The following is a 26,381-nucleotide window of genomic DNA, read 5'->3' as shown; positions in this document are numbered from 1 at the left end:
TGCCTCCCGAGTGCTGGGATTAAAGGCGTGCGCCACCATGCCCGGCTAAATGCTCAGATTTTTATGATAAAATGGTAATCTTATTAAGCTCAATAGATTAGCAAGAATTTATAAAAGAATCATGCCACTCACAAAAGAACTCACTGGAAAGAAGAAAATGAGAAAAGAGAAGAAAAAGTTAAGTATCAGAGTTTGTGATCATTCACTTTGTACACCAATTGAGTAAACAGCTTCTGCAGGGTCTAACAGCATATTGATATACACATGTTACATCAAATGTGTAATAGGTATTCTAAAAATCATATTAGAACATGTCATTTAATCTCTTCACATACACACAAAGATCACCCTGACTTAAAAGTGGCTCATTTTAGAGATTTAGAAATGGTTTAAGAAAATTGAAGAAGAAAAAATAACAAGCTATTTTTCTGTGCTTAAGCTGGACTTACTTAACCAATCTGAGAGAGATAAAAGCTGACCTTATTTAAAATATTACCTGTGAAAAAGATTTTGCAATACCCCTGAGTAACCTTTTTCAATGCATAACGACTTTTAGTAGCAAAATTCCTTTTTCTAAACGAAAGGCTAAAACTCTCACTATTGAAAACTAGATAAGGCACATTTTAAGGTCACAGGTGAGATGGTACAGTTTAAGGAACACTGTTATTATTTTGTGATTTCCACCTCTGCAGATTTTAATTTCTACTTGTAACTTGCCTCTGCCAGTTGAAAGAGTGCAGACTTTCCACAGCGTTTTGCAGGCTCAGCACCATCCAACTGTGAGGTGTTTGAAGAGATCTATATGGAAAACAATTCATATAAACAGTATTAATTTTGATGAGAGAATCTTTGCTTCCCTACAAATACATTTAAGAATGTTCTTAAATTTATGGGAATAACAATTATCAAATAGCTTTAAATACATCAAGCTTGGAATGATAACATTGAATCATTTTGTGCAGCTCAAAAATAACAAAACTAGGTATAGCTTCAATGGCTACTTAATGACAAGAATATTACCTTTCATACTCCAGACTCCAATCTTAACTTTAACATGATACACATGTTGATTTTTTGTATTAACTCATCAATTGTCCAAATATAAAGATACAGAGTTATTTTTGCACTTACCAACTGAATTAGATTTTAAAGGAAATATTTGGGATCTCAGTGGAAAGAATCTAATACATGGTAGACAATACCACAGTAGCTGGGGGAATGTAAGAATTTTATATAAAATACTGTTTGGGGGGCTGGAGAGATGGTTCAGTAGTTAAGAGCACTGGTTGCTCTTGTAGAGGACCCAGGTTCAATTCCCAGCACTCACATGGCAGTTAATAATTGACCATAACTCCAGTTCCAGGGGAATCTGACGCCCTCTTCTGACCTCCACAGGCATTGGAAGATACAGGTGCACTTACATACATTCAGGCAGGCACACTCATACACATAAAATAAACATAATAAAATATTTAATATATAAAATACTGATTGGATTTGATAGTTCATAAAGTATACCAAAAGACTAATAATCAAGACTGCAAGCCTGGGGCTGGAGAGATGGTGCAGCAGTTAAGACCACTGTATGTGCTGGCAAAGGACCTGAGTTTGGTTCCCATCACCCACATGGCAGCTAACAACCACCTGTAACTCCATTTCCAGGGTATTCACAGCCCTCCTCTGGCCTCTGCAGGCATTGCATGCATGGGTGCACTTGCATATACACAGGCATAGCACTCACACACACATAAATAAATCAATAAATACATAGAAACATTCTGCAAGCCTAAGGTATGTAGGATCTATGCTGGGTACACTGGCATACATATGCCATCATACTAACAACATACTTTTTTGCAAATTTGGCTAAGTAGTGTCCATGCACTGATAAAGATGAACAGTACTGTACTTTCTCATTTCCATATTAAAATTTCATTTTCAAGTTTTTAGCCACAGTAAGTGCTGATAGGACAGATACTCAAGAAGGTCATTTCCACAGCACTCTTCCCCCAGAGACATTCCATCATCATTAGAGCCATTAGCTATGGTGTAAGCATCTTGCATTCCTGTGATTTTGAATTCTTTCTTGGTTTGCACAGAGTTATTTCTCAATTCTAGTTGGATACAATCTTTCATCCTTACAATGACCCAGGTCCCATAGGGTATTCTAAGGAGTTGTCAGCTCTGGGATAGATTGGGTGCATGAGTGCTCACTGCTAGAGGGAATTCTCTGTGGAATACCTATTGAGTAAGAGACCTTTGTGAAGGTGTACATTTAATAACTTACCTAAGCCATTTAATAAAGGGTCTAGTAAAAGGAAGCCATGAGAACTTTCACCTCTTAGGTTCTATCAGTTTTAGCAGACTTTCATATTCATTTCAATCACTTAATTTCTATACAAGAGAACTTAAGTGCTCAATCTTTCTAAAGTCTGGAGTATTTTCTGCTAGTCAAATTTTCAGTGATGCATACTACTATTTTTTCTAGACAAGCTGAATTCAATCACTCACCCAACCACTAAGACTAACCACTAACCACTAGACTAAGAGAAAGCAAATACAGTAACATCACCCTTAGTAACTAAAGGGATGAAGTACAGTAACATCACCCTTAGTAACTAAAGGGATGAAGTACTGAACATGAATGCTAGTCGTCTGAACCAAGAGGTAGGACCAGTGTCCCAGACAGACATGCCTTCATTACTTTCTGCTCTGTAGACTTAGTCAAATAATCAAGACTTAGAGCCTCACTTACTTATGATTTATCATTATCACTAATAAATACACCTTTTTAGTATAAACATTGCTATTAACTGAAATTGAAAAGAATTTCAAACTAGAATATCTGAGGATGCTACTAATGTACAGACTGTTAGATCTGCTGCAAGATCAAACATCACTGAAGGATGTACGCTGGGTAGCACTGTATTATACAGGCTCAGCTCTTTGTACTTCTCTACCAGCTCCCTCTGCTGTCGCTTTTGTTCCAGTGTCTGCTCCTCGGCTGTGTTCATTCACTACCATATCTGGTGCCTCTTGCAGTGCATGTCATATCAAGAGGCTCCAGGAGAACTACTGACCAGAAGAATAACAGTATTACTTGTCCTCTGAGAATGCGCTGCTGGGTAGAGGTTTGAGTTTTCTTGCCTTTCAAAAGCAGCATATGGATAGTAGGAACAGCTTCTCTCATCTCTGGGAGGACTTTTACCTATTCACAGCTACTAGAAAATATTTCAAATATTCACGTTGCTAAAAGCCTGTGTGTGGGAAGTTCAACATTATTTTTCCTTTTTTAAAAAATTTGTTTTTATTGAATTTTTGTGCATTTCACACAGAACATCTCAATCAATCTTAATCATATTCCTAAAGCAAGGGACTCTAGATAAACTGAAAAGCTCTCAGGAGATGAACATGCACTGAGGTTCAAGATATTTCATTAGTTTGAAGCTTCCAGAGTCTCCTGAGAAATTTTCATGGAATGACTTACTGGTGAGATATGTTTCCTAAACATGTCTTTTGACTAAATTCCACCTCCACCCCCCGCCCAGGGTGAGTTGGTAGGAAACTGGACACATGATAGTTTTGATGGCTCTGTCCTTCTCTGTAGCACTTAGCATTGCTAATGTCTTGCCTGGAAATCTGGGCTTCTATTACTGCAGGGTCTGAAGTCATGGCCACTCCTTGGTAATCTTCTTTGCTAGCTTGTATTTCTATAGAGAGCCTATAAATGCCGGTTTCCAGCAGCATTTTCTCTAGGGCCTAGTCTCTTTATGTCACATATTTTCTCTTAGTAATTTCAGTGCTGATGATGGCTTCAATTTGAAGAATAAGCTGTATGGTGCTGATCCATCATATTCTCACTGCTTGCTCCTGCTAATAATTTTCCATCTAAGAGTCATATGCTTCCTTTCAAGCAAGAACAATATTGTCAAGATCTGTTTTTCAAAGACTGGCCTAACTGGTACTCCTTGCCCACCAGGGTGTGACTGCTGTACTGGTAGACAGGGTATCTCGTAGTGTCCATGACTATGACTTCTATTTTCTCAATTTGGATGGTGCTTGCCAACCTGCTAATTCTTCTGTTTTAACTATTATATAATATTCAGATAATCAGTCTTCAGTCATAAAGGTTAGTAAAAGGGCAAGTGAAACAGTATATGAAGTACAGCAAAAATGCTAAGAAAATTATTGCCCTGGATATTAAATCACTCATTTTCTGGCAAGTTTTTATGCCTGAGGTATATGAGTGCACAAAGGAAATCAGTGGTAAAGATCAGAATCAAGTTAGGTATTGGTAGAAACCTTTTGCAATTATAAGGGTGTTATAAACACCACAGTCTGGAGGAAAATGGTAACTATTGAATCGGTAAATAAATAAAAGAACAAATGGACAGTATGATGAAGACTGGTATTGCTCACTTTAAAAGAAGTGTACAGTGTTTTTTATATAATGTAATATTCCATAATATACTAAGTATTTCATCACAAAAATGGATGCTTTAAATTTGTGGCTATTGCTTAGACCTAATCGTGACAAAGCCTTAAATTTGATAAGATTATGTATGTACTTATATTGGCAAGGTAAATATCTTCTAAGGAAAGTTTTAACATACAAATCTATTTGCTTAAGTCATCTAGATCATCTGTGTCTTTATAGTGAGTATGCTATTTTTCAATGTAAAGATATACTCTCAGTTTAAAAGTCAGCCATATATCAGACAGATAATATGTGCACTGACTGTGGCTTTTAGACTTGTTAAATAATGGAAAACAATACTCCCTTCTGGCATTATATTTGGTCATCAGTCTTCAGAAACTAGATCTAAAAATTGAGTGATGTGCCACTCTACCTGTAAACAACTGGTGCACATAGGAAATTCATTTTGACCAGTTTAATGCATCTGAGCCTGAAACACAGAGTATCACATAGGCTCAGTTGAATCTGGATGATGGAAGGGGAGACAAGGCTGGCATGAGGGTGGGCAGTCTGTGCACTCTGTATTTCTCTCTAGAGCTTATGAAGCAGAAATTATTTTCTCTCCTTTAATGTAAATATTCATAAGGGACCTATAAACAAAATGTGCTTTATTGGGGCATGGTTTCGTGTAGGTTAATTTCAATAAACTTTTAGATGATTAGATTTGGTTAAGAAGAAATAGGACAGATGTGAAAGAAAAACAAAAATCATTTGTGACTTAAGGAAATGGTTAGAGCTTTCCCCATTGCCCTCTGAGAAAGTGTTTTCTTGGATAATTATACTTTACCATAAATGATCCATATCAGAGAAAACAGAGCCAAATGCCTCCATAGGCCATATAATAAAATTAGCAGGAATGATTTCTAAGAATACTTCATGCCTGATCTTAAAAATATCTTAAAAATAAACATTCACAGAGTAAACTATTTCTCAGAGTACATAAATGTTGACTTCTCTTTTAGGTAGGTGGTAATAGAACTACAAGCCTCTGAAAAAAATGACAGGGTATAAACTGGTAATTTTTAATCACACAGCTATCCATTTCTTTTGTTTCACCCTTCTCTTACTACAACACAGAAATATGAAAAAGTGCATTAACATAACAATTTGATATTTTTGGAGCTAAAAAAATGCAGTATAGTGATTTAAGCTGTGGTTCCCCAAAAAGAATCTTGTTGTGAAATACAAATTCTCAGGTCTAACCTTGGATTTGCAGTCCTGTTTCTCTCTGTTGAACAAGCCTCTGATGTATTTTAAAGCTTGAGAACCTTTGCCACCGACTAATTAGAACAAGAATTTCATGAGTCTGTGTTTTCTCAAAGGTGATACTGTTTTGTGATATAAATATAAAAGCAAGGGGGATATGCTCAGTAATTACAGGGTTTTCCGTTTCTACTGCAATATATGTTCATAATAAATTCTAGCAGGCAATTTTATTAGTTCATTTAGTTAGCTCTTGTTTAGCCTTAAATAATCCAGCCCAGAAGTGGGCTTGAGAAATATGGTGAGATGGTAAAATGTTAAAGATTGAAACAGTGTTCTAACCCATTATATGAGGAAAATGACTAGATAAGCTATATATTGCTAAGAGATTTCTTTTATGTAATACACATATAACATATAGAATTAAATAACCTGAGTGCCATAATTTACTTAAGTTGCTCAAATTAAGAAGGATTATCAGTCTATACAAATATAACTAAGAAAAGTACCCCCCTTAGAGTAGAGGAGGGAAGAGGACTCCATCTGATTCTCTGGCACAACAGAATCTATTGTTCACATTGCCATTGTGGGCTTCCATCATGCCTGATTTCTTGCAAGTCCTTGAAATGTCTCAGGAAAAATTTCAAATTAACAATCTTAAAACTTCCTAAAACCCTACAAATGATTCCTATCAACCAAAAGCCTTTGGGGACAAGTGCTACTAAGCAGAAGTGTGACATCTGGGAATGCTGCCCTGAAGATTCTTACTGATGTTATTTTTGTGCCTGGGGATGGGGGAACAGTAAAAATTAGAGACAAGCCTGAGTCTTGCCACTTGAGGTATGAGTAAATTACTTTAAGAGATTCATGGGATCTCATTTTGCTGAATCATAGGTCAGTGGCTGCTGCAACATCAGTCCCTTAGAACTGACCCAGGGCTTCAGGGGCTGCTAATGAATCTGATGATAGTATCTCCCAACTATTGATTAATCACGCTGTTAGACACACTCTAATGCTGGCTGAGATACTCCACACTGACATTTTATATTAAGTAGAATACTCTTGGTAATTAACACATAGACAAATATTAGCTGTGTCAAAGATAAGCCATGACCACACCATTCTAATATTCATATAGGGTGAAGAACTGAATCAGGCAAAATATATGACACATAAATTGTATATTGAAGGGCATGTTTCTGGAAAGTTGAAAGGGAATGGTTTAGACATAAACATTGAAAATAAATCCAGTCAACACACCAGCATTCTTTTTTTAACTCTTGAAAGCTTATGAGTGGCAATAAATGGATATTAATAACTAAAAAAGAGCAAGGAAATATTATTAAGCAAAACTATTTGCTCCAGATAATGAAAACCAGCCCACCAGAATGGAAATTTATAATGAAATATTTATTTAGACATAGAAAGCAAATTATTCTTCGTGAAGTAACATTATGAATTTCCGTTACTAGTTTTACACAGTAGTACTCAGTAATGGAAACAGGCACCCGGTGGCACACATCACAGGGACTCACAGAAGTGACCGAGATGAAGAAGGCTTTATTTTTTTTTAATATAAGAGCCAAAAGTAATTTTTTCTCATTTCCAAAGTGAGACGCTAGGTTTTCCCTTGCCAAAAGGATATCATTTTGCATTTCATTTATGCAGCACTCCTTACTCAAATGAATCAAAGTGATTTGACACATCGATATTAAACAGGACAGTCTTGCCTGTCATTTTGTCTGAACACTATAAAATATTACTTAGTTTCTGATATGCTTTTTTCTTGAAATTAATGAAAAGGGAAAAGACCTAAAGCAGGCAAGGTGTTATTTTCATGATCTGTGTACATTCTTATTCTTATTCTATTTATTTATTTATTTAGTCTTTTTTGAGACAGTCTCCCTGTAGCCCCAGCTGGCCTGGAACTCACCATGTAGAGCAGGTTGGCCTTGAACTCACAAAGATCCACCTGCTTCTGCCTCCCGAGTGCTGGGACTAAAGGTGTGCACCACCACGCCTGGCCTTTTCTTATTATTTGTTATACAGTGCTCATTAGGATTGAACACCTGGTTGAGGGCAGGGCTGCTGAGACAAAATCACAAATAAAAGTTTTGTCTCTTCAGCATACCAATGAAGAAATAGTCTGGTGTGTGAGATCTGGCTGACAAACCCGTGAATTCAGAGATCCTGCAGGAACTGACCTGGTTTGAGCCTGGGATTAGACACTAATAAAAATGCTGGCTGCAACTATATCCTGTGGAAAACTGCATGGTGATGATTTGGCAGGTCACAAACACCAATGCATTGGCTTTGAGAAAGTTATTCATCAATTACAGCATCTAATTTCACTATCGGAAACACTTTAATAAATTGGAATTCTCTGACCTTCATGTTGACAGCATTTTTAAGCTTTTAAAATAAATTAAGAACATAAAATGAAATAAATGAATTGTTGGTCAGCACATAGTGTGAATGAACTCCTTAATGAATATTCATAAAATGGCTATTCAACCTGAAGCTGTTTTGACCACGATCACACCAAAGGCAACAAAAAGCCACAAATATGATAAATCATGTTAGTAACAGTAAGGCACATGCCTAACATTCACTATATATTATTAAAATTTCATTTTGGAATTTCCTGAGATGAACAAGGTTTCTGAACCCAATAGATATTAAAAAATGAAGGCTTTACCTCTGCAAACTGAAACAAGGCCGATGTTTGACATTGTGGTTTTGTAGGAGCATCAGGGTGGGATGTACTTGAAGATATCTGAAAGGAAGCAAGTAATTTTTAATGCCCAAGGACCCTGTAGCACATTTGCACTATTAAACCTTGCCATGTACTCCCATGTGGACCCAGAAGTGAGTTGTCATCCTCAATCCCTTTAAAAAAATCAGTTAAAAAATGACAGAGGAAGATGAAGATCAGGTTTCTAAAAACCAGATGAGTGGAAAGAACAAAAAGTCAGTTTTGGCTCATTGGCTCTGCCCCTTATAAGGGTATCAGATGTTTCAAATGGCAGTTAAGGGAGCCTGTTGAGGTTAATTTACTTATCAATGAATCCTTTACAAATATAGTATTACAATATAGTATTACAAGCTGGAGACTATAAGTAAATTCAGCCACTCTCTCCCTACATCTTCCAAGCTGCTCTCTGGAGAGGCAGCTGTGAACCAGTACAGGAGAGGCATGTGAAAGTAGGTCAGTGTATCTGGGTTTTAATCTTATCTCTATTTGCCAGCTACATGGCCTCAGCCAAACTTTGTGAGACTTATTTTTCCCAGCTGCACATTAATGATGATGTTGCCTATTTTACAGAATTATGACGAGAAACAAATAAGCCTAAAAATGCGTTGCCTGCCATAGATCAGAACACAACAAACTGTTCAAATATGAAAGCATTTTGTTTTCTGTGTTTGTGTGTGCTCTCAATCATTCTCCAGTTTACTCTTCCAGCTAGTGTCTCTAACTGGACCCAGAGCTCGTGGATTTGGCCAGGTCAGCAAAACCCAGGAATCTTCTTGTTTGTTCCTCCCCAGAGGCCCAGGTTCTCATGCTTGTGTGGCAGGCATCTTACCAGCCGAGCCATCTACCCAGTCCCCATTTCATCCTCTCGTAACATCTGCAGCCTCCCAGCAAACAGAACACATACACACTTCGGTGCCTAACAGTAGATGGAAGATCCAACACCACACTTGATTCAGCTAAGAGATGTTTTTCTTCCATTGAGTAATGAGGATTCTCAAACTGTTCTAAGGACCATGTAGAAATATGTACAAGGATCCCTTTAAAGAACAAAGGTGATTCCCAAGTGGATAGAGCATCTGTCCAATTACAGAACAGGGTGAAAGTAAGTCTCTACAACAGGAACCCTGGATATTATCATTTCAGCTCACTTGCATTCCACTGAAGTCTCTTTAATAACCATGTTCACTCATCACAGAGTACTACTAAGTAATAAACATGTCCTAATCCCAAATCTTCAACCATAAAAGTGACTTTTAGAGAAGTTAGAAAAATAGTATGGTCATAAGATACAGTACCAAAGTAATGTGTAGGGAGGAGGCAATTTGTATAATGACTGACTGAACTACTGATACTAATTATGACTGAACTACTGAAGCAATTATGAAAGTTTAAATCTATCACATCTTTTTTTTTCAGATAAGCACTTAAAAAATATCAACTAGCTACAAACCAGCCATAATGAATGATAAAGTGAACCAAGTGATTTGAAGACATTCAAGACTGAAACTGAAGTTTTCTTAGTTAAGCCACTAACCTGTGATTTTCCAGGTAATACTGTGTGTAAATGTGATAAACTACAAATATGAAACCATAAAGATTTTTCTAGAGTCTTGGGAAATATAAACCTAGTAAGACTTCACATAACTTCTCATTCCTACTAACCCTCTATAGACGTTAAGAGAAAGTAAACAATTCATATAAAAGCAAAGTCTAACTTATAAAATATTTCTTCCAGAATTAAATCAGGCAGTGAACCAAACAGAACTATAATGATCCATCTAATTATTTTGAAACACAATGAATTCTAAAAAGAGGAACAGTTTAATAAATAAGTATCAAGATACAGTATGATTTCAATGAATGACATGTATATGATCTTCTGAAGAAATATTAGACTAGGGACAATTTCTATAAAAGCAATACTATTAAAGATCTCTTTGAAATCTTATGTATGCATAGAGGCCTCAACACGCACATATACTGTCAAAATTTCAGGTGACACTTTAGAGATGTCGTTCTAGCCTTAGGGCTTCAGAGGTCACTCACTGAACATCTCTGCTTGAAGTTGGGCCCAAACTCAAAGAACATGTCTCTAAATGTTGAAAAAGGATTGTAGCATGAATTCTCTGTTACATGAAGTTCTTAAGGAAACAATGCTCAAAACAACTTGAATTCATGTGAGACTTCAGTCAGAGACAGATAAAAAGTATCAGATAAGAGATACCATGAAGAAAAATGAAATTTAATATTCTGGTGATATTAGCAAAGCAACTAAGAATATTTAAACAGTCTTAAAAGACTGGCTTGATGTATCAGAAAAAAAATCTGAAAAATATGTCCCTTACAAACCATAGCAGGGCAGGCAAATGCCAGGAAGAATAAGTATTGTGGAGAATGACTAACACAAGATAATTTAAATGATCAAGAAAGACTAGATCATTTTAAGTTAGGGGGAAAAATCAATGAGCATTCATACTGCGATTAGGATTAACAGAGATACTTTCAGAAGCAGTTTTAATCTCTATACTTGGTATTAAGGATACTGTTCTTTCTTACAGCAGAGAACCAGAGTCAAGATACATACTGTCCTACAATGTAAGACTTTGGTAATGGCTCACCTCAAGTTAGAAGAGGCAAGTGTATATAAAAACCAAAAAAGGAAAAAAAAAAAAAAAAAGAATGCAATAGGTAACTACCCTGAGTTGATTCTGTCTTTGGATTTATCAATCAACATGTGCTGTATGTTTTAATAATAATTCAGGTTTGGGGGCTGGAGAGATGGCTCAGCAGTTAAAAGAGAACTGGCTACTCTTGCAGAGGATCCAGGTTTGATTCCCAGTACCCACATGGCAGCTAACCACCATCCTAACTCCAGTTTCAGGGGATCCAATGCCCTCTTCTGACCTCCGTGGGCAATGCACGACACAGGTGCACTTATATACATGCAAGCAATACACTCATACACATAAAATAAAAATATTTTTAAAAATCAGGTTTAATAATAGTAGTATTTAGTATGGCTTAACAAGTGTCTATAAACGCCCAGCTACTTCTCAATTAAAAACTCTGGAGCCAGACATAACAATACATGTCTGTAATCCCTGCACTTGGGAAACTGAGACAGATTCACGATTTAATAATAGCCTGGGCTACATAGGGAAACTCTTTCTCAAAACCAAACAGACAAAAAACCCCAGAGTCCCAATATCTTTTCCAAACTTTGATTCAATTTTCCCATTTATGGTTAACTGAGCTGAGTAGAGTTCATTGTTTTCACTTGCTGTCATTAGCCCAAATTTAAGCTCGCTTTATAAACCATTCCCTCATTAACTAGGTATAAATTGCAATAAGTTACCTCAGCAAACTGAAACAATGGTGACTTCTGACGCAACTCAGGTGACTCTGGAACATCAGGCCTGCAAGTCCCAGAGGATATCTGAAACAGAGAAAGAGGCGAGAATAGCTTCCAGGAGGAAGACAACAAATGCCGCTAAAGCATTCCGATCTTGACAAACTAGCAGTTGGATTTTCATTACTTTGAAGCAACACTGACAGAAGATAATTACTGTGTGTGGTGGTTTGAATGAGAACTGTCCCCAAAAGGTTCATGTATTTGAACACTTGGTCCCCAGTTGGGGGTGCAGTCTGGGTGTTACGGAACCTATAGGAGGTGCAGCCTTGCTGGAGGAAATAAAGCCCACTAGGTGGGCTTTGAGGGTTTCTAGCTCCACCCACTTCCTGCTTTCTCCCTCTATTTCTGGTGTACAGATAAAGATGATCAGTCAGCTTCTTGTTTAGGCTGGCATGCCATGCCTTCCCACCATTGTAGATGCTAGCCCTCTGTAACTGAAAATGAAAATAAACTTTTTTCTAAACTGTTGTTTTTTGGTCATGGTCTTTATCATATCAACAAAAAGTACCTATTCTGTGCAGTTTTATACAAGTGACCATTCAACTGCTAAATAATGTCAGAGACAAGAGACAGACAGCACAGAACCTTGAGAATGTCTACAAAGATTAGCACTTTACTAATGGCTTTCTTCCACCAAACTCAGAGAACACCTACTTCCCTGTACCATGTTGCCTAAACATTTCCTGTTAAACAACTAAACAAAACACAAATGGGATCCTACAGACTATCAGCTGGGAAAACTAAAGTCAAATTCTAATTTTACATATTTACAACATAAGCTGTCATCTTAAGGAGGTTAATGTCTACCTTTTTTCTTGTAAGACATTTTCTTTCCTGCTATTTGCTATGTTAGGTGAACACTGAACCTTCTACTATCTTTATCTCTTCAATTATTAACAATAGTTACTGAAGCAGGGTTTGAGAAAAATTATATTTATCAAGGATTCTTGATAGGATATACATTTCTTCTTTTTCAAAAAGTATTTTATTTATTATTTTTATTTTATGTGTATGAGTGTATTGCCTACATGTATGTAAGTGCACCCATGTCTTGCAATGCCCATGGAGGACAGAAGAGGTCATTGGATCCCCTAGAACTGGAGTTATGGACAGTTGTTAGCTGCCATGTGGGTATTGGGAATCGAATTTGGGTCCTCTGCAAGAGCAGCCAGTGTTCTTAACCACTGAGCTGTCTCTCCATCCCCACACTTCCTCTTTTATTTCTGTGCTACAACTTATTTGTTTCTGCACTGGGCAACAAACATTTCAGTTGTGAACGCTAATGAGGAAAGAGTTCTTTATTCTTTCGATCTATGTCCCTCCTCTCATTTTATAAATAAAAATAGTTTAGGATCAGAAAGGTGACACTTGCCCTTCCCAATATTTCCCAAACTGCCTGCAAACAGTATAGATACAAAGAAGTATTTGCTGAATGAAACTGGGCCTGACAGTGCAGGCTTAATCATAGTACTCAGGAGGCGGAGGCAGGAGAATCAGAAGTTTTAGGTTCTCATTGGCTACCTAGTGAATTTAGTGAATTGAGGTCTGCCTGGGTTGCATGAGATCCTATCTTACAACATAAACGTACTTTGCTGACTGAACTTATGAAAGTTGACAAGAATTCTTTTATGTCCTAAATCAGTGTGTTTCTTCCTATACTCCTGAATAATAAAGTTAGGCTGTCCAGGAAAAACAAAAAACAAAAAACAGTTTTTACTTTAAAGGAAAAGATGATAGAAGTTACAAACACACATACACACACACACACACACACACACACACACACAGAGAGAGAGAGAGAGAGAGAGAGAGAGAGAGACAGAGACAGAGACAGAGAGACAGAGACAGAAGGAGAGGGAGAGAGACACAGAGAGAGAGAGAGCTGTCTTTGAGATACATCTTGCTATGTAGCCCAGGCTAGCCTTAAACTGATGCTCCTGCCTTCACCTACCAAGTCCTTGGATTATAGGCATCTACCACTACACACCACTATAAATAACTTGTTTTCTGACTGCAAAGCGATTAAATTCACTGCTAAAATCTTTTTTTAATTATTTATTTTTATATTATATGTATGAATGTTTTGCTTGCATGTAAATGCACCTGTGTCGTGCAATACCCACAAAGGTCAGAGAGGGCATAGGATCCCCTGGAACTGGAATTGCAGATGGTTGTTAGCACCATGTTGTTACTGGGAACCAAGCCCAGGTCCTCTGCAAGAGCAACCAATGCTCTTAATCTCTAAGCCATTTCCCTACAAATATCTTTTAAAGAAGGAAAACCAAAAACAAAATGAGGAAAAAAGTGCCCATCTTGCTACTTTCCAGACATAGACAATTAATATTCTCTATGTTCTGTTAGCTGTACATGTAAATTTTTTCATGATAATAGGATATTGTGCCTTATTATAGGCTGTTCTTTTTGTATCTTGATGATTTTCTTGCTTTTATAAATATTTTCCAATTTAATTTTAGTAGCCGTATGTGATTGTATTAGATGGTTCAATTCTATGGAAGAAGTTGTCAATCAACCAGGCTACCAAGTCATCAATCATAGCCTATAAACAGTTTACCACAGAACCTTTTCACAGGATACTGAGGAGAGGGGTGTTTCTCTAGTAGTGTTCAGGCTGTGGAGCATTGTATTTGAAACTTATGGTCATTTTTGGATTTTTTTTAGAACAAGTTATGGCCACTTTTCTCAGTGATAAATACCATAGAAAAGCTGTTAATCTGCCATCTGGGATCACTTGCCTTCATTATCATCACTTGACTGTTAGACATTTTGTGCTAAATATTCCACTAAGAAAACACAAGGCACACTTTCAAAAAGAAAGCTGATTAATTCTCAAATTAGTAGCCACAAAGCTTTGGAAATTCTCTATTGGATCGATTGATTGAACAAAATTTAGGAATAACAATAAGAGCAATAATAAATTTAACACTTACTAGTTAATAAAGAAATCTTGTGTGTTTGCCTCCTGGATATTTTGGGAAATAATCAAAGTTTGATTAAAATCAAGCTTGGAACTGAGTAAAGATTATAAAGTACCTTTATAGAATTTTTAATAAAAATAGGTGTACACATGACAGAAATCTTAAAAAATATTTGCAATAAAACATATTGTCATTTAGGCAGGTAGATTATAGGTCTGGTGGCAAAGACCTATAATCCCAGCTACTTGGGATGCTGAGGCATTAGGATACCAAAGTTCAAGGCCTGCCTAGTGAGTTCAAAGCCCAGCCTGGGAGACTTAATATGATCTTGTTTTAGAGGGAAAAAAGCATAGGAATGTAGCTCAATGCTTAGAGCATTTATCTGGCAAGACCTGAGGTTCCTAATAAAATTATCTTTCTGGGTAACTAGAATTCATAAAGCCTATAAGCCTACTTAACATACAGAGTTTTGTGCCATTTAACAACAGGGACAGGTTCTGAGAGCTGTGTGAAGATCAGAGTATACTCTGATTGCTTTAACAGCACTAGGCAATATAATTTTATGGGACCCCATCATGCACACAGTCCATTGATGACTGCAATGTCATTATGAACACATCACTGTATTTTTACTTCAAATCCCATGAAGTGGGAGAAACAGTGGCTCTTTGAGGAGGCAAATTGTCATGAGACTTAGAGTTCATATTAACAGTAAGAATTCTTTTAACTGTCATTTATAGATTATTTGCCCAAAATAATGAATTAAAAAAATTTTAAATGTCATGAAGTTTAAAAAATTAAATTATTTTCTTTACAAATCTTTAAGATGAATGGTCTTAAATAGAACTATTTGAATAGAAGATTCAGATGTAAGGAATTATCAAGGCATGTGTGATCTGGTCCATGAAAGAAGTTCATGCCTGTATGTTTGTACTAACCACGCACCAGACAGAGTAGATGCACAATAAGTATCTGTTGACTGACTCAATTCACTGTGTGTGTGTGTGTGTGTGTGTGTGTGTGTGTGTGTGTAAAGAGAATCTCAGTGACCCAGCAGCAAAGTATAACATAGGCTGTCGAGTGGCTTTTTTTTTTTTTTTTAACTGTAGTGGAGCATGGACCTTCTCAATATCTAGGTATTAATACTTTAAAGCAGTGTAAAGTTGCCATATTCAGTTAGTATAGTATAGTGGAGACAGCATAAAATGAGAAGCCTGGAGGACTGGGTTACTAAGCTATGTAGTTACTGACTTGGTTACTTTCTAAAGCAGAAGAGAACTGTAGATCAAAAGCCAAGAGTAGGGATAAGAAAAGGGAGAGGGTTATAAAGTATTAGGCAGCATCATGAGAGGGCAGAGGGGAATCACTTAAATTCAATCCTCCCTTTGAGTTAGTTGTAATTCTCAATAGCCAAAGAAGGGAAATGATAGAGTTTTGGGGAAAAACTAAAGAGCTGATGTAAATGTATATGGAAAAAATTTTAAAAATTCATTATTTTGGGCAAACAATTATAAATGGGAGGCAAATAGCCTCCCATAATTTCATGTGAAGGCATATATTCAGGGCAATAATTAAGATTACAACTATGGTTCCACATCACTAGGGTGAGGATGAATACAAAATAATCTTTACTGAGATGATAAAACATGTTAAGCATGTTTATCTAAAAATCTCAAAATATGACATGGCCTCATGACACAACAAATGTATATATGTAAAGCTCTATGCAGATGAAAAGGAGAGATTTCTTACAAAAGGCTCCTCTTAGAGTCTTATACCCTGTGTACAAAATGCTGTCCTGTTCATTTAAAATACTTCAAAGTATCTATTTTTATTAATTGGGGCATGACTGTTAGGAATCAACATTCATTCCTATGCTAAAGCCAGCTTTCGAAATATATTAGAATATAGAGTCAAAGAACTAATTATGAATTAATGAAGAGGAAAGAAATGACACTAAATAAGCAGTGGTTAAACAAGAGAAAAAAGGAAAGAAAACAAACAAAAAACCTCAAACAATCAAGATGCTGTTTCTAGAAAGCCTCTGAAATAATACAAAAAGCCACTAGGTGTTGCTATACCCCCAAAAAAGAAAACAGCTGCAGGGATTTTTGTTAAGTCACACATCGAACTCTTCTTAAATTCAACCCTCCCTTTTGATTTAGTTGATTTTCAGTAACCAAGGCGGGGGAATGATTAGTATAATTAAGAATTATGACAAAATAAGTAATATTTTTTCCATAGGAACAAATCAGATAGTGAAAAAATCACAGGTCCAGTCACTAGATACCTAGATATGAAACAAGATTGAGCCTACAAGGCCACAGCCACACACTGCTTGGTACTGTGATGAACACAGTCTAAAAATGGGCAAGTGTACACTGTAGCTCAACCACATTGTCCTACTCTTGCCAATTCAAACCTTATTTTTCATTCACATGTTCAATAAAAACTTACTGGGTACCAACCATGAAGACTGATATACTTAAGAAGCTTAAATCCCATTAGTATAAAATTGGGAATAAACTTATGGATTACCCCGGGTGTGATGGTGCACACTTTTAATCCCAGCACTTGGGAGGCATAGGTAGGCTCTGTGAGATCAAGGCCAACCTGGTCTACATAGTGAATTCCAGGCCAGCTGAAGGGGGCAGCTACATTATATAGATGCATAATGATGGCATATTAGAAGGACCTTTGGGAGCCCAGAGAAAAATCCTTTATTCTGTGGGTATTCTGAGCTAAACCTGGAAAGAAAGACAGAATTTCCCTTATAGGAAGAATGAAAATGACTAAGTCATGGCAGGTGGGAAAATACAGAGGCAAATCTGAGTTTGAGAAATAGCTATTTTCCCAGTGTGAACAAAGAATAAGATGCCATGTATGTGTAGTGGGAGATGAATCAGGCTTTCAGAAATTGGAATTCTACTAAGAAGTCTGGAAATTAGGCTACAGGAAATGGGGAGCCAGCCAAGGGTTTTAGTCAGAGGAACAGCATGATAAGAGATGTGCAGTTAGATAATTAAGTCAATGGTGTGCAGGATGACCTTCGCTGGGAGTGACTAGAGGCAGGAGACCAATTAGAAGGTAAGGGAAATAAAGCAGCAGACATGTGGGTTCCCAATTAAATCAGAGCTAGCACTTGCCAGTCCTCAGTAATTGTCTGGAAGGATGTCAGAGCATAGGGAGAAGGGTCAGAGAATGTCAGTGTCTCTATGGCAAGTAAAATTGAGAAAGAGGATGTAAGAGAAGGTAGGCTCGATTGGGGCAGGGAGTGTCTTTCATGGGAGGAGACAGTTTAGGGTAGATGAGTAGATGATTCTGTTGAAGGTCTACCTGACACTGGTATACCACACTTGAGTACTGGGCTTCTGTGGGGAACACAGCCAGCAGACCTTAGAGTTCTATGCTTCCTAATGCCTGTTGCATCATCTGGCAAAAAAAGGTTTCATTCAGGGCATCCACACACCAGACACTGACTTCATGTGTAAAGTCTTCCTATTATCCAGTCTGTACAGCAGAGCTAGTTCAGGGATACTGAAAGCTCCATGCCACTTCTGCAGGCAACTGTAGTAATAGCGGAGACAAAGGGACAGCATCTTTCTGTCTTGATTTCCTCATTTGATAAAGTGAGAAGCAAGGCTACTCCATCTTCTTGTTGTTTTTGATCATCTGTGATTGTCAACTTGGGTTATGTAAAGGTCCTGAATGTCTAGGCTTTGAGCTGGATAACTTGGCTGGAAGGTCAGGTCTGTCTACAAAGGGCAATGAAAAATAAGGGGATACCTACCTATAAACACCCAGGAAGAAAAAACCCTCAAGGCACCCACATCCTCTTCCCTGTAGAATTTAAACACAGTATATTTCCTCACAAAATGTGTTTAAAAGCTATGAGCTCATGAGAAGGGAACTGAAGCTTCCAGGGGTAAGGGCTAGTAGATTAAGGAAGAGACAGTGGAACTCAATGATTTAAATCTCCTGGACTAGTCAAGCATATTAGCCTAAGACACATCAAATTAAGAGGTACCAATGGGTAAGAAAAGAATTTTCATTATTCCATTGATATCAAAACTAAATTAAAAAAGTGAAAACTTTAAATTTTATCTACATCAGTATTTATTTTAAAGTTAAAATTCAGTTTAAAATGTGAATATAATAACAATAAATATCATTATAATCAACTGCTATTTGGCTCAGATTTTGCTCATCTCATTTAATGGGATTAAATCCTCGTATTCTGGCTTCCTCATTTTATGTTCTTGGAGAATGGCAATAAGGAACAGGCACCATAGGATTCTTGGGAAGACAGAATAAGTTCATCAATGTAAAAGGCTTGGCACTGCACCTAGCCCTGAAATCAATCACGGAATACTTTGCTCTGCTACTATTAGCTTGAGTATGGGTATAACAGGACATCAGAAGTAGCCAGGGCTGAGGTTAGATAGGTGGTAAATGAATCACAAAGCCCTCTGGATGCCACACAAAGACTGGGTACCTGCTGGGGTACAATCTCAGTTCTACTACTTTGTAGCTAGACCATAATGGGTAGCTACATAATCCTTTTTGTCTCTGGTCCCTCAACTAATAGTTTAGTATTTATGAGGTCAACAAGACAATTCATACATAGGGTTATGCTTGAGAACAAGGTACTCTTACATTTAGGAGCAGCACTTAGAATGGAAATAGCATTCAATAAAAGTTATCTGTAATAGTTAACTACACTGCAAGCAAATGCTGAGTTGCAATCTTGTTATTGTTCCTGAACCCAAGGTACTTAAAGTCGACTTAACAACTTTTTCCTATGAAGAAAAATATAACAAAAACAAGACTTTTATTATTATAATGTTAAAATAAGTATAAAGCAAATATAATCAAGTGCTATAATGTATTTAGTAGTAATGGTGCTATAAGGATTAGTAAATAGAAGTTTACCTTAAGAAATCATGAGCTTCTAGAAGAGGTGAAAGATTACTATTGCATTTCGAGAAGTAGAAATGTATTATTTTCAAATTTCAATCAGACATGAATTTCTTGTTTTTTAAATAGGCAAGTATGGTAAAAAAAAAAAAGACAACCAATAGGAATCTCCTTAAAGTCAAAATTCATGTGGAGGACTTGCTTTCTTTAAAAAAATTGGTTCTTAACAGAGTATCAGCTACATAAAAGGCAGATATTTGTGTATGGTCTGTTCTCTGACACGTCTTATACACAGAAGACACTCCATAAATACTTTTCATCTAACTGTACAAAAAGATGGCAGTTTCCTACTGCCCGGTTCTTCTGCAGCATGGCGTCAATGGTCCTTGAAGGAGTGCCTCCATCTGTTAGCACCTCCTGCACAAACTGATGCAGTCAGCTAAATGAAATATTAAGTTAATTTTTCTTGATCACTTAGTGATGAAGACAAGTTAAAATTCTTCCAAGGTTTCAACTGACAAAGTATGTGTGTGTGTGTGTACAAGATAGATGCATGCATGCTGGTGCTGGTAAAGTACATTACAGCCTACAGGAGTAATGGGTATGATTTAAGCTTTTGAGTATAAAATGCCTAGAATAACTTATGGTAATGATACTGTATGCTTATAAGAATTCTTTTCAGGGGAGTTAAAAATGCTTTAGAGGTTTAACTTAATTAATCTTTATGGTAATCTTGGGAGTTACAGGATGCAGGTATTATCAGCTCCACTTTATAGGATGGAAAGCAAGGCAAAAATGGCTAGGAAAAAAAAAAAAAAAGCACCCTCATAGCTACTCATTCCACCAGGCATTCAAAAGCAAGAGACACAAAGTCTAAGGAACTTCTCATACATTGTTAATTTTGGCTTCAGTCATTCAACTGAACAGAGATGCCTTCTAACTTCTCATCAGCCATGACGGTTCTTCCTAACTTCTCTTCTTTCCATCTGACTTCCTTCTGTTCGGACCAAAAGGACTTTCTGCTGCTCACTTGGGTTCCACAGCAAATGTTGCCCTTGCTGAGACTAATCCAAAGAACTTTATACATTATGTACTGAATAACTGTCCTTCCATACACACTCTGAATTGTAATATCCTCTGCTTTTATTTTTAAAATTTAATTTAGTTCTACAGGTTTATACTGGCACACATAATAGAAAATTCTTTGTCCTAGAGATTACTATTAGTAATTCTAGATCAAATATTTTCACTTTACTTATTACATTTTATCTTTCAATAACTCTGATATGATATTTAAAAGCTTAACTTTCTAACTGCCTCCTTCAGTTCTTCCCAGAGCCTGATGAAAAGATTATTACTTTTGTTCCTTCTGCCTTTTGATTTCCTTTTCCTTTAAGGTTAAAAACAACAACGATAAAGTATACATTCACTCAAATCTCTGGGCATTCCATTTAGTCTGGCTCACTCTATACTAAAGCTCAATGGGGTTCTTCTACGTTATCACTTAAGTAACTTTTGATTTCTAGCTTGAATCATTTGCTATACTGCCACATCACATCCTTCCACTTCTTTCTGTATTACAGATTATTTCCTGATGAGGTGTGTATGCTACAGACTCTTAGTAGAAGCAACTTTTAGTCTGTCATTTTGAGCCAGGAGTCAATTTTCCTGTCTTTGTCTTGCTCAGTATATCAATTCTTCTTCTGAAATCAGTAAATTCTATAAAACAAATACAGTTTAATTTTTTTTTAATCTTAAGCAGTCAAGTTCTTACATATCATGTGGGTATAAAGAATTATTTATGTGAACAGTAAAAAAAAATCAAATTATAGTCAAAATTCATCCCTTTTATTTGCTAGAGACTTGGAGTTACTGCAGTTGAGATCATAAAGCCTTGCTTGGTTCAGAAATGGTTGTACATAAAAACTTCCAACTGACAATGTCATAGATCTAAATTATAAGACTGAGGAAAATGAGAAAGCTCAAACATTGTTATTATGTACTCACTGACATCTTAAGAAACTAAACTTTCTCATAAGGCCAATGGCATGTTAGGTAAAACTAGGAAACTGTGGCGACCAAAGAATTTTTAAACAGAATTCTATTATTTTAGTTACAATAAAAAGAAATTACTTGTATTATTTAAATAAAAACTATTACCTAAATTACTTGTATTATTTAAATAAAAACTATTACCTACATTAATTTTTTTTCACACTTAAAAAAAGCAACATCTTTAGGACATTTTGTATGGAGTTAGATAGCAGGCTAATGGATAAAGAAAGCCCTCCTCCCATTAAGACTATTTCAGAATAAGCATTCTATATCATGTCACTTTAAGACCCTTTATGATGATGCCTTTTCAGTGGTAGAATTTTTGTAAAATGTCACTTTAACTGGTCAAACTGAATAATATCAGACTTCACAGTAATTATTCCAATGTCAGAAACGTGAAAATTTTGAATTGTTCTCATTTTATAATCTTATTAACTTTAAGAAAAATATGAATACATATTTGCTATGTTTATCTTTGATAATCTGCCTATGTAAGTGCTTAAAGTTCTATGTGCCATGTCAACATATTTGTAACAAAAATGTACAAGTAGAAAACCAAGGGTTATATGAAGTCTATTGGTATCTAAACTCTCTACTGTTACTTGGAGATAACATTGTTTTACATAATTTTTTACTATTTTAATGTTCCAATAGCTCAAGATTATTTTGAGTAATGATATAAGTATTTCTGAGAAGAGGGGAGGAAACATGAACACTGAGCCAGACTCTTAAAGACATAACTACTGACACAGTACACTGTTCCTATATTGCCAACTTCATTAGTCATTGTTTATCCAGAGGGTTCTCAAAATCCTTCCATTTCATCACTGCAGTGATGTCAAAACTCTGCTTTAAAAGGAGTAAGATAACTTACTGAAAAGAGCACAATTAGCAAAACTTGAAGCAAAGGAGAAAAATACTATCCTTTCTTTGACTAGCATCTAGAAGTTCTGGAATGATGATTTGCTTATATTTGTTCTGTAAAGGTAAAAGAAAGATAAAAGATGTTGGGAATAAAATCATAATCCAATCTGTGAAGAAGGATGATGCTGACTTTCACTACGGAGTGCATTCTTGGCCATGAGTCAGACTGCTAAAAGGTCAAGTATGTGTTCATATTCCAACATCCACCTTCGGAACACATCTGGAATACTCTATGCCCAAGTGAGAGTGATTTTCCCTTAGATCATACTATGTATTAGAAAGAGAAATGATACCCAACAATGCTGTTGTTAGAAAGTAGAAACATGCTAAACAATGTGCATGAAAAGGCACAGAGGCATGTGTATGGTTTATTCAGTTGAAGGTTCACAAACAAATACTAGTAAACAAGTTTATACTTGTTGCTAAATTAAAGGAAAAAGAATCAGAAGAACTAAATTGAATATAGAGTCAATAACTTTGGATCTCATATACAAACTACAAATAACAATAGTCCCACAGTATAAACAGCCTGTACAGCTGAATAGATTACTTACTCTATATGACATATTCAAAATTTAAACCAAAAGTAAACAGTAGAAGCATGCAATAGAATTGAACTGAGTGCTATCTTGTTCTAAATAGCTATGTTGGTTTGGGATTAAAGATTTCCATTTCAAGAACTAGAATGGAATAAAATAACATGACCTGCAGGTTAATTCAACTGATCTCTGTTAAGAAAATAGAATGCCACAAATGCAAATCAAATGTGGTTAGCTGCCACTATCTGAGAAGAATCATATCTATAAATGTTTAGCAAAAGCAGTTTAATAACTAGATCATGGAACTAAGGTCATGAGGGCCCAAGGTCCATTTCCTTTTCCCTTTTAAAGGATGAAAAACTTTTGGAATGCTATGAGTCCACATATTCAAATAGGAGTTTGGAATTATTCAGATACTAGAGAGACTGACAGTCTCATATTTTTACTGTCATTTTCCCACTAGCAAATCTAAATGAGAGCATTCTATGAGCAGACGGTGTGTTGAAGAGAGTGAATGGGTCACAAGATGCCATCCATATATCCATGGCATGGACATGGCACATGAAACTATCTGTACTACATTTCTTTCTGCTAAGTTAACTCAACTACAAATTGCACAGTGGACTTGTGTTTGTGTCTTTCTGGCTTATGGACACCACTTCTGTTACCCTCAGCAACCCAGATGCACAGACATTTCTTAATGAGAAGAACTACAGATAAGGTTCTTTGAGGAGCTGTAAGTGGTGAAACTGCAGAAAAGGCAAGGCAAGCAGCATACAGATGCCTATGCTCTGAAGCCCTAGTATGAGCATAGTGAGGAGGAATGAGGGCCTGAGAGCCTGGCTTACCTCTGGCGAGCCAAGAGCATGTTCTCCAGCTAACAGCAGCATGCTCAGGCCTCCCATCTGAGTAGGATCTAAAGATCAAAAAAAAAAAAAAAAAAAAAAACATCAGCTTAGGAGCAAGAAGCACATATAACCACCCAGAGTAAAAAAGGATAGTCATAAGGGCAGAAATCCAATTCACCCACATACAACTGTATGGAAATATTCCAAAATTATTTATTTACATTACCAGTATATGTATGCTTAGTGAACATACTTTAATGAGCCTTTTCTTTTATATTAATTTTTCTATGCCGGGCTCACCAGGAAGCTTAAGATATTCTAGAACTCATGATCCTCTTGCCTTAGCCTACCACATGCTGAGATTACAGGCAGGAATGACCACACCTAACTTTTTAAATCTTCTAAATACCACAGCTACCCAACCAAGACAACACAGAATTTTTTTTTTTCTTTTTTTCCCCGCAATACTACAGTTGTTTTATTACAGGAATCGTCTCCCAAACCCAAGGCTTCTTTCCAAACATGGGGAGTGCAGACTTTTTTTTTTCAAACAACAGACTACTTACACTTGTCTTCTAAGAAGTTTAAGACTGTTAATCTTAGGTTATTTCTGCCATGTAAAATCAGGTCTACTGAAAAGAACTAGGCTATCAGAGAATATAGGACAGAGAGATTTTCCAAATGGGTCTGAAAATCCTAGTAAGCTTTTTGAAAATAATTATCTTTAAAAAAATTTTGAAAGAAAATTGAAATAACAGGTATGTTTTAGATATTATAAACTTTAGGGTACTAAAGTTCTTCCTGAAAAGTGCTTCAAGATTTAAAATTAACTTTTTTTTTTGTTAGCCAATAATTTTGTTTTAATTCTTTCAACAATCAACAAAACCAGAAAGACAAAATAAAAGCAGCAAAGTGGTAGCTCTATGACCTAGATAATAATATCACATATAATAAGAAACTTATATTCTTTAAAGCTGTCTTGCTTAAAAATTAAAATTCAGAATGAGAAGGAAAAACCACATGTGAAAAGGCCCAAGTGTCTCTTCTAGTGAACACAGGTCCACAGTAAATGCATGCTTGTTTTAGGGTTCTCGCTAATTACAAATTACCATGTCATAATACAGCCTGAAGATACTTAGCTATTTTTTAGTCCTGGTTAAGTGTATGCCCTGCAGTACAGTGTTGTTCACAGTCTTTCTTGAGAACTCATGAAGAATTTTAATCATATCTTACACATAATATTTTTAAAAATCGAGAAAAGGTTCTGAGGCATACTCCCCTCAAGAAAGGAAGTGAGGAAGGAGGAAGAGAGAGGTAAAAAAACAGGAAGTGTGGTTGGAGAGATGGCTCAGTGGTTAAGAGCACTGTCTGCTCTTCCAGAGGACTCCAGAACCCACATGACAGCTAACAATCATCAGTAACTCCAGTTCCAGGGGATCCTACAACCCCTTCTGGACTCCATGGGCACTACACATGCCTGTGGTACACTTATATACATGCAGGCAAAACACTCATAAAATAAAAATTTTTAAAAATAGAAAGTGGGGTTGGAGAGATGGCTCCGTGGTTAAAAGCACTGGCTGCTCTTGTAGAGGACCTGGGTTTGATTCCCAGCACCCGTGCCTAAGAGCTGTAACTCCAGTTCCACGGGAATCTGACGCCCTCTTCTGACCACCATGGATACTGCATGACATGGGTACCTTACGCACATGTAGATAATACACTGATACATATAAAATAAAAATAATAAAATGTTTTAAAAGAAATAGAAAGTTGTGAGGCCACCAAATGATCAAATGTTAAGAAAGTTCAGTACTGGCAGACAGCAACGTAGGGCACAAGCAAACATGGGCTTGATGAAAAAATGCTCAGTGGTGTTGCTTTTAAGAGTCCACTTTCAATTAAACATTGAGTTTAAGAACTACTGTCCCTAATAAAATAGATAGTAACATCTATTTAAAAATAAAGGTGTAGAAGGGAAATGAATTCAGTGGAAAATAAGTGTTTAGGGTGGTGCTTTGAAAATGAAATGTTTTTGCAGCTGTCATCCTGGGAGGATTGGACGACAGCATTCTAAGGATAAAAATGTGTAGTTTAAATTACAAAGTAAAATAAAAATACCATTACATGATTATTTAAGTTCTGTGGTGAATGCAACTTTGTGAGAAGTTTGCCATATACATACTACAAGACTGGCCGAGAAATTATCATCTCATATATCACTTATATAAAACTATTTAGAACTATCAATTCATATATCATTCATATAAATAGCACACTTTGCTTTTACTGAGAGAATTTGTACTATGCTAAAT

At 36.3% G+C, this 26,381-nt stretch overlaps 1 protein-coding gene across 5 annotated transcripts in view; it reads right to left on the bottom strand.

Annotated features, from left to right (window-relative positions):
- Bbx (BBX high mobility group box domain containing) overlaps positions 1-26,381 on the bottom strand; it is a 284,258-nt gene that overhangs the window by 52,117 nt on the left and 205,760 nt on the right. For all 5 annotated transcript variants that reach the window (XM_008841418.3, XM_008841420.3, XM_029567518.1 and 2 more), the window contains 4 exons: positions 24,067-24,134; positions 11,791-11,871; positions 8,379-8,456; positions 718-798 (listed from right to left, as the gene is read on the bottom strand). In XM_008841418.3, the coding sequence (XP_008839640.1) occupies positions 718-798; positions 8,379-8,456; positions 11,791-11,871; positions 24,067-24,134 (308 nt within the window). The remainder of the gene's footprint in view (positions 1-717; positions 799-8,378; positions 8,457-11,790; positions 11,872-24,066; positions 24,135-26,381) is intronic.

The sequence above is a fragment of the Nannospalax galili genome, unplaced genomic scaffold, assembly GCF_000622305.1.
Source record: "Nannospalax galili isolate Female #2095 unplaced genomic scaffold, S.galili_v1.0 scaffold261, whole genome shotgun sequence".
NCBI lineage: Eukaryota > Metazoa > Chordata > Mammalia > Rodentia > Spalacidae > Nannospalax > Nannospalax galili.
This window is presented reverse-complemented; position numbering and strand designations above follow the sequence as displayed.